The sequence below is a fragment of the Cherax quadricarinatus genome, chromosome 54 (assembly GCF_038502225.1).
Source record: "Cherax quadricarinatus isolate ZL_2023a chromosome 54, ASM3850222v1, whole genome shotgun sequence".
Taxonomy (NCBI): Eukaryota; Metazoa; Arthropoda; class Malacostraca; order Decapoda; family Parastacidae; genus Cherax; species Cherax quadricarinatus.
The window spans coordinates 10,018,178-10,030,555 of record NC_091345.1 but is presented as its reverse complement, the minus strand read 5'-3'; the positions used below and the strand labels follow the sequence as shown (position 1 = coordinate 10,030,555).

Sequence of the window (12,378 nt, the reverse complement as noted above, 5' to 3'; positions counted from 1 at the left end):
CTTGTATGTTTCATAACAATAAAAATACTTGTATGTTTCATAACAATAAAAAATACTTGTATGTCTCATAACAATAAAAATGCTTTCAAATGAGCTGATGTAGGTAACAGCTCTTAGCTTGTCAATAAAGTTAGGAATCCTTAACCTGTAAATAACTTGTCAATAAAGCTAGGGATCCTTAATCTTGTCAAACCCTGTGTAAAGAGAGAGAGAGAGAGAGAGAGAGAGAGAGAGAGAGAGAGAGAGAGAGAGAGAGAGAGAGAGAGAGAGAGAGAGAGAGAGAATGATGGGGAAAGTGTCAAGAACAAGTTCAGACGGAGACCCAGAGGATACACGGTGGAAATTTACACCAAATTAAGATCGAAGTTGGACTGAGGCAGATAAATGATGTGGAGGCTGTTGCTGAGCGGATGAGCGAGCGAGTGCAGGAGAGTGAGCGAGTGAACAAGTGAGGGGGTAAGCGAGAGAGTGAGGGAGTACGTAAGGGATTGAGCGAGTAAGAGAGTGAGTTAGTGAGAGAGAGAGGGAGTGAGGAGTGAGAGTAAGAGAGAGTGAGCGAGTGAGTGAGCGAGGGAGTGAGCGAGAGTGAGCGAGAATGAGCGAGTAAGTTGAAAGGGGGAAAAGCAAGGCAGGAAGGTGATAGCTATGAATGAACGCGGTCTGTACTCATCTCTATATCATCACTGCTTGTTTTACTCAACAAATCTGTGTATCATCACTGCTTGTGTTACACTCAACAAATCTGTCGCTGTCTCTTGAACATTCAATGATTCCTTCCCACCCCCCTACAGGTGTTTTATTCCACAGGTGTTGTATTCCACTGGTGTTTTATTCTACAGGTGTTGTATTCCACTGGTGTTTTATTCCACAAGTGTTTTATTCCACAGGTGTTGTACTCCACCGGTGTTTTATTCCACAGGTGTTTTATTCCACAGGTGTTGTGTTCCACTGGTGATTTATTCCTTGGGCATTATATTTCGCATTCATTTTTCAACAGGTGTTTTATTTGTGTGATGAATGGTTTTGAAAACCGACAAGTTGAAGAATTGAGACACTTATGCAACACATGGGAATCTTTATTGAAGAAACGTTTCGCCACACAGTGGCTTCATCAGTCCAATACAAAGTAGAAATGGGTAAGGAGAGTAGAAGTATGAGGTAATCAGTCCCTCAACCTGGATTCGATGTGTTCAGTCCATCACTCTTGTAGTAAGTTGTAGTACGTTTCTTCAATAAAGATTCCCATGTGTTGCATAAGTGTGTCAATTCTTCAGGTGTTTTATTTGTCATTCTTATTTCAAAGTTGTTTTTTTTTGGCTTATCCAGTATCGTTTTTATGCTCAGGTTCTTTATTTTGGAGCTTATGAAAAATATTCGCATTACACACACACATTTCAAACACTGGCAAAAAGTGAACAGCCATATATATGAACCCTGGGCCACTCACACAGTCTCCCACTGGCAATAAAAACACGACAAAAAAGGGGGGTACATTTACATATGTATTGCGCGTATCATACGAATATGTAATTGAAAACTAATCACCGAAAAAAATAAATATTTGGATGACGGATGTAGCTGTTGGTTCACTGGCTGCTGCAGAAAGTGATGCTGTGTTTGTTGTGTACTTGTTGCTCTTCTCTTCTGACTAGTTTCAATGATTTTATTGCATGTACAGTTATTTTTTTTAATTGACAATACTTTTCGTTTGTGTGTGTGTGTGTGTGTGTGTGTGTGTGTGTGTGTGTGTGTGTGTGTGTGTGTGTGTGTGTGTGTGTGTGTGTGTGTATGTGTGTGTGTGTACTCACCTAGTTGAGGTTGCGGGGGGTCGAGTCCGAGCTCCTGGCCCCGCCTCTTCACTGGTCGCTACTAGGTCACTCTCCCTGAACCGTGAGCTTTATCATACCTCTGCTTAAAGCTATGTATGGATCCTGCCTCCACTACATCGCTTCCCAAACTATTCCACTTACTGACTACTTTGTGGCTGAAGAAATACTTCCTAACATCTGTGTGTGTGTGTGTGTGTGTGTGTGTGTGTGTGTGTGTGTGTAAATGGAACTTACATAGAATAAATCAATTCTGAAAGTAAATATTAGGTAAATGTGTTGGTGTTTTCCTATCGCTACCAACAATGAATAAATTTTGAAATATGTAATCTAGAAATTAATACATTAATACAATTGATAATGTTAATGTGAAACACATCACTACATTTTTAATACATTATTGAATATATATTGAAGAAAATTACATTGGATTCGGTACTTAAATTTTTCCAGTCTGTTCCAGCATCTTCGCCAGAGTTACCAAGACTTCTCTCTCTCTCTCCCTCCCTCTCTCTCTCTCTCTCTCTCTCTCTCTCTCTCTCTCTCTCTCTCTCTCTCTCTCTCTCTCTCTCTCACTCTGACTCTTGACACCTCAAACCGTCTCCTTTACCCAAGCTTTCTTCTGAACTTAGCCTTCTCGTGCATTAAGAAAACTTGCATCACCCCTCTCTCACTCTCTTCTTCTCTCTCCCTTCTCCCTCTTTCCCTCCCTTCCTCCTAGTCTTCCATCACCCCGTCGTCCCTCTTTCATTCCTTTCATCTTCTCTCTCACCCATTCCTCCTCGCTTGCCTCCCGTCCCATCAATTTTCTACTCTCTCATCCCATTATTACATTTCCCACTCATCAGTCGCCACTATATTGCCTTTCTCACTCTCTCTCTCTCTCTCCAATTCTGATCCATCAGTTTTTCATCATCTTGCCTATTTCCCTCCCATCATCTCCCTATCTCAGCTCCTTCATTTCCTCTCGGCATCCTCTATCTCCCCTCCCCTCAATCATCCATTTCCTCTGATCAGCCATCCATCCACTCCCCCTTCCATCACACTCACTGTTCAACACCATCTCATTTTAATCTTCCTATTTTCCTTCCTTAGCCATTACCATTTCTTGTTACCCCATTTCTCCTTTATCCTATTATTCTGTTCTTTCTCCTCCTCTCTTATTCTTTTCCTCCCTTCTCTATGTTCTTTTCTTCGAATGTCTTTCTTTCTCCCCTCATCGTTTTCTCTTTATTTTCCTTGATTTTTATTCACTGTGTTCTTCCCAATGTCGTTCTTTTATCGTTCTTTTTTTCTCTCTCTCTTTCTTCTCGCCTTTCTTATTTTTTTCCTTCTGCTCTTGCATGTTCTCTCTTCTTTCCTCGTTTTATCCAAGTTTTCTCTTTTTTCCTCTTTCTTCTATTTTCGTTTCCCCTTCCGTTTCTTTACTGTCTCTTCCCCTACCTTCTTCTATCTCTTACCCTTCCTTTCTCCCTTCTCCTCTCCTCTATCCCCCCTCTATCGCCTCCCTCTACTTTCGTTATTCTCCTTTCGCCTTGTTTCTTTCTCTTTAGTCTTCTCTCTCTTTCTCTCTCCTCCTCCCTTTTATTTTCTCTTCCCCTCCCTTCTCTCTTTCTCTTCAACCTTCCTTCTCCCTCACTCAGTTCACCTACCGCCTTTCTCTTTCCCATTTTCTCTCCCCTCTCTTTCCCTAACCTTTCCTCTCTCCCTTCTGGGACCCTGCCCTTGTACTTTCTCCTTCTGACTTTCTTCCAGACCCTCTCTATGGGACAGTGTACCGCATCAGGAGGTTTGCCAGGCGCCCGTATGCTGCACGGTTATTTGGTTGATGTGTCCTGTTTGCTCTGAGGTCTTTCTCCCGAAGCTTACCGCCTATACTCTGTCTGCGGTCTCTTTGCCCCTCCCCAATCTCTCTTTGCATTTGGCTGGATTGAATTCTACTGGACCACATGTCTCTCAGGTCTCTTTCTCTCTCTCTCTCTCTTCTCATCATGTCATCTAACTCAGTCTACTCATGGGATGTTACCCCTGTGGGAGTAAAAATCCTTTCCATGCCTCCCTTCAGTATTCCCTTATCCATTGGAATCCTCCAGGTTCCTTTCCTGCCCCCACCCAAACTGTTACCTTTTTTCCAGGATTATTTGCCTTCCATGAACCCCTGAACATTAATCCGTGTGTGTGTGTTTGTGTGTGTGTGTGTGTGTGTGTGTGTGTGTGTGTGTGTGTGTGTGTGTGTGTGTGTGTGTATTCACCTAGTTGCACTCCGTCTGGTCTTCTTTGCCCTTCCCCAGTCTTCGTGACTTTGTACTTGGTGGGGTTGAACTCCAGGAGCCAGTTGCTGGACCAGGCCTGCAGCCTGTCCAGATCCCTTTGTAGTTCTGCCTGGTCCTCGTCCGACTGAAGTCTTCTCATCAACTTCACATCTGCAAACAAGGACACTTCTGAGTCCATTCCTTCCATCATGTTCACAAATATCAGAAACAGCACTCCGACACCGTGGCGAGGTGTCAGAGTGAACGCCTGTGAGGAGCGGGATTCCAAAGTGGTCAGTCCTAGGACCAGTGCTGTTTCTGGTATTTGTGAACATGACGGAAGGAATAGACTCAGAAGTGTCCCTGTTTGCAGATGATAAGAAGTTGATGAGAAGACTTCAATCGGACGAGGACCAGGCAGAACTACAAAGGGTTCTGGACAGGCTGCAGGCCTGGTCCAGCAACTGGCTCCTGGAGTTCAACCCTACCAAGTGCAAAGTCATGAAAACTGAAGAAGGGCAAAGAAGACCGCAGACGGAATACAGTCAAGGGGGCCAGAGACTACAAACCTCACTCAAGGAAAAGGATCTTGGGGTGAGTATAACACCAGGCACATCTCCTGAAGCGCACATCAACCAAATAACTGCTGCAGCATATGGGCGCCTAGCAAACCCAAAAACAGCATTCCGATACCTTAATAAGGAATCGTTCAGGACCCTGTACACTGTGTACGTTAGGCCTATACTGAAGTATGCAGCACCAGTTTGAAACCCACACCTAGCCAAGCACGTAAGGAAACTAGAGAAAGTGCAAAGGTTTGCAACAAGACTAGCCCCGGAGCTAAGGGACATGTCCTACGAGGAGAGGTTAAGGGAAATCGACCTGACGACACTGGAAGACAGGAGAGATAGGGGGGATATGATAACGACATATAAATACTGAGAGGAATCGACAAGATGGACAGAGATAGGATGTTCCAGAGATGGGACACAGCAACAAGGGGTCACAGTTGGAAGTTGAAGACTCAGACGAATCACAGGGATGTTAGGAAGTATTTCTTCAGTCACAGAGTTGTCAGGAAGTGGAATAGTCTGGGAAGTGATGTAGTGGAGGCAGGATCCATACGAAGCTTTAAGAAGAGGTATGATAAAGCTCATGGAGCAGGAAGAGTGACCCAGTAGCGACTAGTGAAGAGGCGGGGCTAGGAGCTGTGACTCGACCCCTGCAGCCATAACTAGGTGAGTAACTAGGTGAGTACACACACACACACACACCTTCCTCTTATGCAAATTACCGTCGTGTATCTTCGGTGTAAATTTATTGTTTGGCAGTGCTGGGAAAATTATAGTTGAAGACCCAGAGCCAAAAATAAAGATCAAAATTAGTATTAAAACCTGACAGAGGATTTCTTGTTGTGTTGGTGGTGGTGTTGGTATTATTATTGTTGTTGTTGTTGTTGTTGTCTGTGTTGCTGGCTGTTTTGTTGGCTGTTTAGTTGGCTGTTGTTGTTCTTGTTGAAGTTGTTTTTGTTGTTGGTGTTATTGTTGATGGTGGTGTTGGTAGTCACATTATTAGCAGTAATCATTTTTGTTGTTGTTGTCGACGTAGCACTGAATGTTGATGGTGCTGTTGATGTAGCAGCAGTTCCATCCTCACTTCTTCCCTTTCCTCAGTTTATCAAGTAGTGTTCGGTAGCACGTTTGTTTGTCGACGGAGGGTCGAATCTCCATCTCCCCCCCCCCCGACCTCCACACGGGTTTAGCGCTTCATATTATTATTGTTTATACCGTCAACTGGCGAGTGTAAAAGATGTGTCGGATTCAGAAGATGTTGGAAAAATTCGCAATCACTCGATAAAAATCACAACTCCGTTGATGGAACAATTCACAAATGAACCTTAAATTGATGAACAAGATTTGCAATACCGTGGCTGGAACAATTCACAACTGAATCTCAAATTGAAGAGCAAGTCACAATACCGAGGATGGAACAACCCAAATATCAATAAACGAAATTATCAATAACTTAGCTGGAACAATTTACAAATAACTTTCGGGTCCTTATATTATTATTATTATTCAGGGGGATGCGCTAGAGCTGTAAAGGCCTAACAGACGCTCTTAAATGGAAGAAATTAAAGGTGAAAAACAAGCAGACAGTACGCCTACTGGCCCATATTAGGCTGGTTCAACTCGCACTCAACCCATCCCGAGATGATGGGTGATAGTGAGGCCTTGCTAAGACGAAAACCTTGCTAAGACGCAGACCTTGCTAAGACGCAGACCTTGCTAAGACGAAAACCTTGCTAAGACGCAGACCTTGCTAAGACGCAGGTCTTCTTAAGGTGTGATAATCACATAATTAGGCATTAACACCAGTATGTCATTATTATTCATGATCAAATGGGAAGATGTAATTAATGACAGAGTAGAGTGAATCATTCCACCAAGAACTACCACGTCAGTAGTCACCACCATCACGTCAGTAGTCACCACCATCAGTGCCGGATCAGCCGGGCTGTGGCTCGTACGTCGGACTGCGTGCGGCCAGTAGTAACAGCCTAGTTGATCAGGCCCTGATCCATCGGGAGGCCTGGTCGTGGACCGGGCCGCGGGGGCGTTGATCCCCGGAATAACCTCCAGGTAACCTCCAGGTATCACGTCAGTAGTCACCACCATCACGTCAGTAGTCACCACCACGACAGTAGTCACCACCATGTCAGTAGTTACCACCATCACGTCAGTAGTCACCACCATCACGTCAGTAGTCACCACCATGTCAGTAGTCACCACCACGTCAGTAGTCACCACCATCACGTCAGTAGTCACCACCATCACGTCAGTAGCCACCACTACGTCAGTAGTCACCACCATGTCAGTAGTCACCACCACGTTAGTAGTCACCACCATCACGTCAGTAGTCACCACCAGTACGTCAGCAGCCACCACTACGTCAGTAGCCACCACCAGCACTTCAGTAGTCACCACCAGCACGTCAGTAGTCACCACCAGCACGTCAGTAGTCACCACCAGCACGTCAGTAGCTACCACTACGTCAGTAGCCACCACCACGTCAGTAGTCACCACCACGTCAGTAGTCACCACCATCACGTCAGTAGTCACCACCAGCACGTCAGTAGACACCAGCACGTCAGTACACACCAGCACGTCAGTCCACACCACCACGTCAGTAGACACCAGCACGTCAGTAGACACCAGCACATCAGTACACACCACAACGTCAGTACACACCACCGCGTCAGAACACACTACCACGTCAGTACACACCACCACGGCAGTAGACACCATCACGTCAGTAGACACCATCACGTCAGTAGACACCACCACGTCAGTACACACCACCACGGCAGTAGACACCATCACGTCAGTAGACACCATCACGTCAGTAGACACCACCACGTCAGTAGACACCACCACGTCAGTACACACCACCACCTAGGGTAGCGGGACCACTGCACGTGACGTCAAGTGGAAGTGCTAAACTCGTAAGGATAATACACTCGTAAAAGACATGTATCACACTGATTTTTTCCTCTGACGATTGTTTTTTTTTTTCGGGAGGGCTAAATCCGTAAGGGTTGTCTCTGCCTTTTTAGTCTTTCAGGGTTGTCCCTACCTTGTGAGTCTTTCAGGGTTGTCCCTACCTTGTGAGTCTTCCAGGGTTGTCCCTACCTTGTGAGTCCTCCAGGGTTGTCCCTACCTCGTGAGTCTTCCAGGGGTGTCCCTAGCTTGTGAGTCTTCCAGGGCTGTCCCTACCCTGTGAGTCTTCCAGGGTTGTCCCTACCTTGTGAGTCTTCCAGGGTTGTCCCTACCTTGTGAGTCTTCCAGGGGTGTCCCTACCTTGTGAGTCTTCCAGGACTGTCCCTATCTTGTTAGTCCTCCAGGTGTCTATCTTGTGAGTCTTCAAGTTGTCCCTGCCATGTGAGTCTTCCAGGGTTGTTGCTGCCTTATATGAGTCTTAGCGAGGTAGTCCCTACCTTATGAGTCTTAGCGAGGTTGTCCAGGGGTTGTAGATCGTGTTGTGAGTGGCCCGGGCCACACTCCCGGCACCCGGACCACCTACACACCAGGCAGTAGAGGGTGGGCCGCTCCCCGTGTACTGCACACACCTCGCACCCACCGGGTACGCTTTGGCCCCCCAGGGGGGTGACGGCCCCTAAAGTGTGTGTTGCCAGGGGCCCCCTGGAGGGGTGGCAGGAGGTGAGGCAGGGCCCACAGTAGAGGATCTGGCACTGGTGGCACTCTGTGGTGGCGGGGCGCGGCGGGCCCTCGCACAGCTGACACGGCGGCAGGGTGGCGGGAGTGCCGCTGGTGCAAGCTGGCACTGCCGCCGGCGCCTCAGACAGTGCCGGATCGCCCCGATGACGGGCGATGATGCGGGTCATGGCAGTGTAGCGGGGCAGGTCACCCGCTGCCCCGGGGCCGAGTGCTGACACCTTCACACACACAGGGCACCGCACCCCCTGCTGCTGCTGACCCTGCTGCTGCTGCTGCTGCTGACCCTGCTGCTGACCTTGCTGTTGCTGCTGCCCACCGTCGCTGCCTTCACACGTCACCGTCGTCTCCGGACTGCTGACGTACGACGTGGGACGGGAGGCGACTACCACGCCGCTGTCAGTCTCACTGTACACGGAAGCTTTGTCACTGTCAGCGCCTCCGTCAGGAGGGTCGGGATCATGGCCCGGAGGGCCTGCCTGCTGGCCTGCTACAGGCTCAGCCAGCAGTGCCTGCACGCTACGCTGTATACTACATGCACACTTCAAACACAGGGCGTGTAAACAAGGCAGGAGCACGGGCTCTGTGAAGATATTAGCACACACGGGACACCGTAGCTCCTCCTCCATCGCTTACGATGGTTAGGGAAACACTAAACGCGATCTCGCGATTCGCGATTCTCTGGGTTGGCCCAGAGACTCGCTGCTTCGACGGTGGCCGGCCCGCCAGCGAGCCTCCCGTGAACGCATGCGCCAGCGCGGCCGCGATCACCGCAATTCACTCCCGCTTCTCGTACGCACGCCGGGGACCCTCAGTGTAAACACTGGCGCATGCACGCACAATACCTCCTCCTCTATTAGACTCGCTGCCTTATTTTTCAAATCGTTAAGTTATCATAAAATTACCTTACCTATTGTATACCTTTTTTTTGTACTGTCTGCGTTTTTCTCATTTGTCATTGTTGGTGACCAGATGAAGAGATTAATATCCGTAAGGTCAAGGGTCGAAAGGTATTGATTTGGGTCGAGATTGATTAGAGGTCAAGGTCGCGTGATTAACTGTGGAACACTTTTCTCACTCTCACTTTCTCTCTCTCTCTCTCTCTCTCTCTCTCTCTCTCTCTCTCTCTCTCTCTCTCTCTCTCTCTCTCTCTCTCTCACTCACACGTGTATTTATTATTTATTTTTCTCTGTGATCTCCAGTAATCCATATACGTCACGAGCTAACTTCGTAAATAAATAACCCACACATAGAAGAGAGGAGCTTACGACGACGTTTCGGTCCGACTTGGACCATTTACAGTCACACCGAAACGTCATCGTAAGCTCCTCTCTTCTATGTGCGGGTTATTTGTGTATCGTTCCAGTCACGGTAACGTGCCTTTTTTTGTTATTAAGTTCATAAACATCTCACTCATGCAGTATACACTTACCAGAGCGTCCCTACGTTAAAATAAAGCAATAACGCAAATATTATTCGGCTTAACTGGGGACAGTTGCATGGTGGCCAAGTGACAGTAGTTGATTTATGCGTCGGGGAAATTTCCCTGACACGGGTCTTAGTCAAATGATCACCGGCTCGGTGGTGCTCTTGGCCCTGCGGCAGTGCACGGCAAGTAGCAGTCGCTGGTGTGAGGTGCCGCTGGTTTCATGGAGGGACAGGGCAAGAAGTAGTCGTGTATAGTCGCTGGTGTGTGGTACCATTGGCCCTATGGTGACGTCTAGCGCAGTGCCCAGCTCAGTCAGCTCACAACCGAATGGTTCTGGGTTCGAATCCTTGACAGGTCGAGACATATGGACGAATCTCCTTACACGCACTGCCTTTGCCTTTTTTCGTCCACAGTAAGAAAAAAGGGGCACCTGGATGTTAGTGTAATGTTACGGGTCGCATCTTGACGAATGCTTAAGTACTGTATACAAATGACTGGGACACTCGAATCTCTCTCAAATGACTTAATTCCGAATTATGTGCGCAAGGAACAAATTATGCTACTAGCAGGGTAGAGAGACCCCCCCCCTCCCGCACTGTTGTGGGACCGGGCCGCGGGGACGGTGACCTCCGGAAGCGACTCCATGTAAACTCCAGATAATGGTGGGACCCGGCATGCAGCAACCACTGGCGCGTGGTGCGTTAACCCTACGGCGAAGCACGACAAGTAGGAATTCCACTGTCGCGTGATGCCGCTGATGCCAATGGCGGAGCGCGGTAACTAGCAGCGGCTGCTATAAGGTGCCGTTGGCTTCATGTACAGACGAACGAATAGACGGTGTTCAGATATTTACACTGGAAGGTAGAGTAGCCGGTTCTCCTACAGCGGAAGAACAACAGTAGCAACTGTAAGTCCTAAACGAAAATTCGAAGTCGGGGCAGCCTTTGGTCCCATGGCTTGCCACTGCAGCACCGATAACTGATTAACCAGTGTCTGCTGAGTCGATGACCAGAGTGGATATCAACACGTCAGGTCGCTAAAGGTTGACGTAAACAGACACCAGGGCAAAAAAAAATTATTTATCGAAGTTTTCATTCTCGTTCAAGATGTTAATGATAATATTAGAAGTATCAATAAACATTCTATTCTCTGTGATGCACGTTCTTAACAATTATGCTACGTGATTGTTTAAACACAACATTTTTATTTTTACCAGTAAGCACAGAGTATACTTCTAATATATACGTACGTCTGAAGTCATATCATTCACAAGTATAGCACTGCAATCAGACTTCAGATATCAGTACCTAAAAGCAGTCAGCAGTTTCAATATTGTAAATGCTAGAGATAATGTTAGCATCATTTGATAAAGAACTTTATAAGCAAATTTAGCTCAAGTAAATAAAAATTGCCATATATATATATATATATATATATATATATATATATATATATATATATATATATATATATATATATATATGCAATAAGATCACAGTAAACAGGTGATTTCAGATATATATATATATATATATATATATATATATATATATATATATATATATATATATATATATATATATATATATATATATATATATATATATATATTCACAACAGGAAACACAACTGACAGTTAACATAAAAGAGGACGTATTAGGTCCCAGCTTACTCTTGCATATTCAGTTCTCTCCTGGGATGCATAACGTTTACTGTGTCATATGAAATGGGAATTTATTTTATTTTTATGCCCTCGCTGAAAAATTCCCGGTGTGGCATCCGTCCGTCTATTCATTCGTCTATCTATCCATTCGTTCGCCCGTCGATTCTTTGGTCCATTTATTCGTATGTTCATCCTTCTGTTTGTTTATTCACTTAGCCATCTGTTCGTTCTTTTGCCCATTCGTTTGTTTGTCCACTCATTCTCCTGCTCATCCGGCTGACCCATTCATCTTTCACTCCAATTCCGTGCATTCGTTCATTCGTCTATTAATTTTTCTTCCATCTCTCCATCCACCCACTCATTCCTCATCCGTCATTCCTCTATATGTCCGTCTATTCGTGTTCCCTTCCGTTCGTCTATTAGTCCATTCATTTATTTATCCATCCATTATCTTCCTGCTTCCCTTCTTGTCCCAGCATATTTATTCCTTGCGCTTCTGCATAGTTATCAGTTTGTTGCTATCCTCCCTTTTCAGCATGTTTTAAATGGCCTTTCACTCTTATCCATTGCCTAAGTGGACTTCCTTTGCAAACCTTGCACTATTTTTTGTATTCCTTGTTGTCATTACTGGTACATATATATCTGTTTCTTCCTAGCATAAGGTGAAAGCTTGTTTACCAATTCGTTTAATCTTGCACTTTATTTCTCTTTCTGGCCGCATTTACTCCAGGAACTCTCATTCCTCTCCCACCGTCTCAATAATATTAACAATGGTATATATAATATCGACAACTTGATGAATAGGACACCTGTGCAATACCTTGGCATCTGTATTTCAGTAAGGTTTTAACAACGTAGTAGATTTCTTCCGTCGAATACAGAGGTGAATAAAATTAGAGACAGCAAGCCTTGAAGAAGTAGTTTTGAGGTGGTTAGTCCCTCAGTTTTAAGAGGCGACTAGCTCCATCCTCCC

The 12,378-nt window shown here is 45.9% G+C and overlaps 1 protein-coding gene across 2 annotated transcripts in view; it reads right to left on the bottom strand.

The window, feature by feature from the left end:
* Window positions 1-9,118, bottom strand: part of LOC128699045 (E3 ubiquitin-protein ligase TRIM9-like) — a 533,325-nt gene extending 524,207 nt beyond the window's left edge. For both annotated transcript variants that reach the window (XM_070096577.1, XM_070096578.1), the window contains exon 1: window positions 8,076-9,118. In XM_070096577.1, coding sequence (XP_069952678.1) covers window positions 8,076-8,942 — 867 coding nt within the window. In that variant the 5' untranslated portion in view covers window positions 8,943-9,118. The remainder of the gene's footprint in view (window positions 1-8,075) is intronic.
* Between the last annotated feature and the right edge of the window lie 3,260 nt (window positions 9,119-12,378).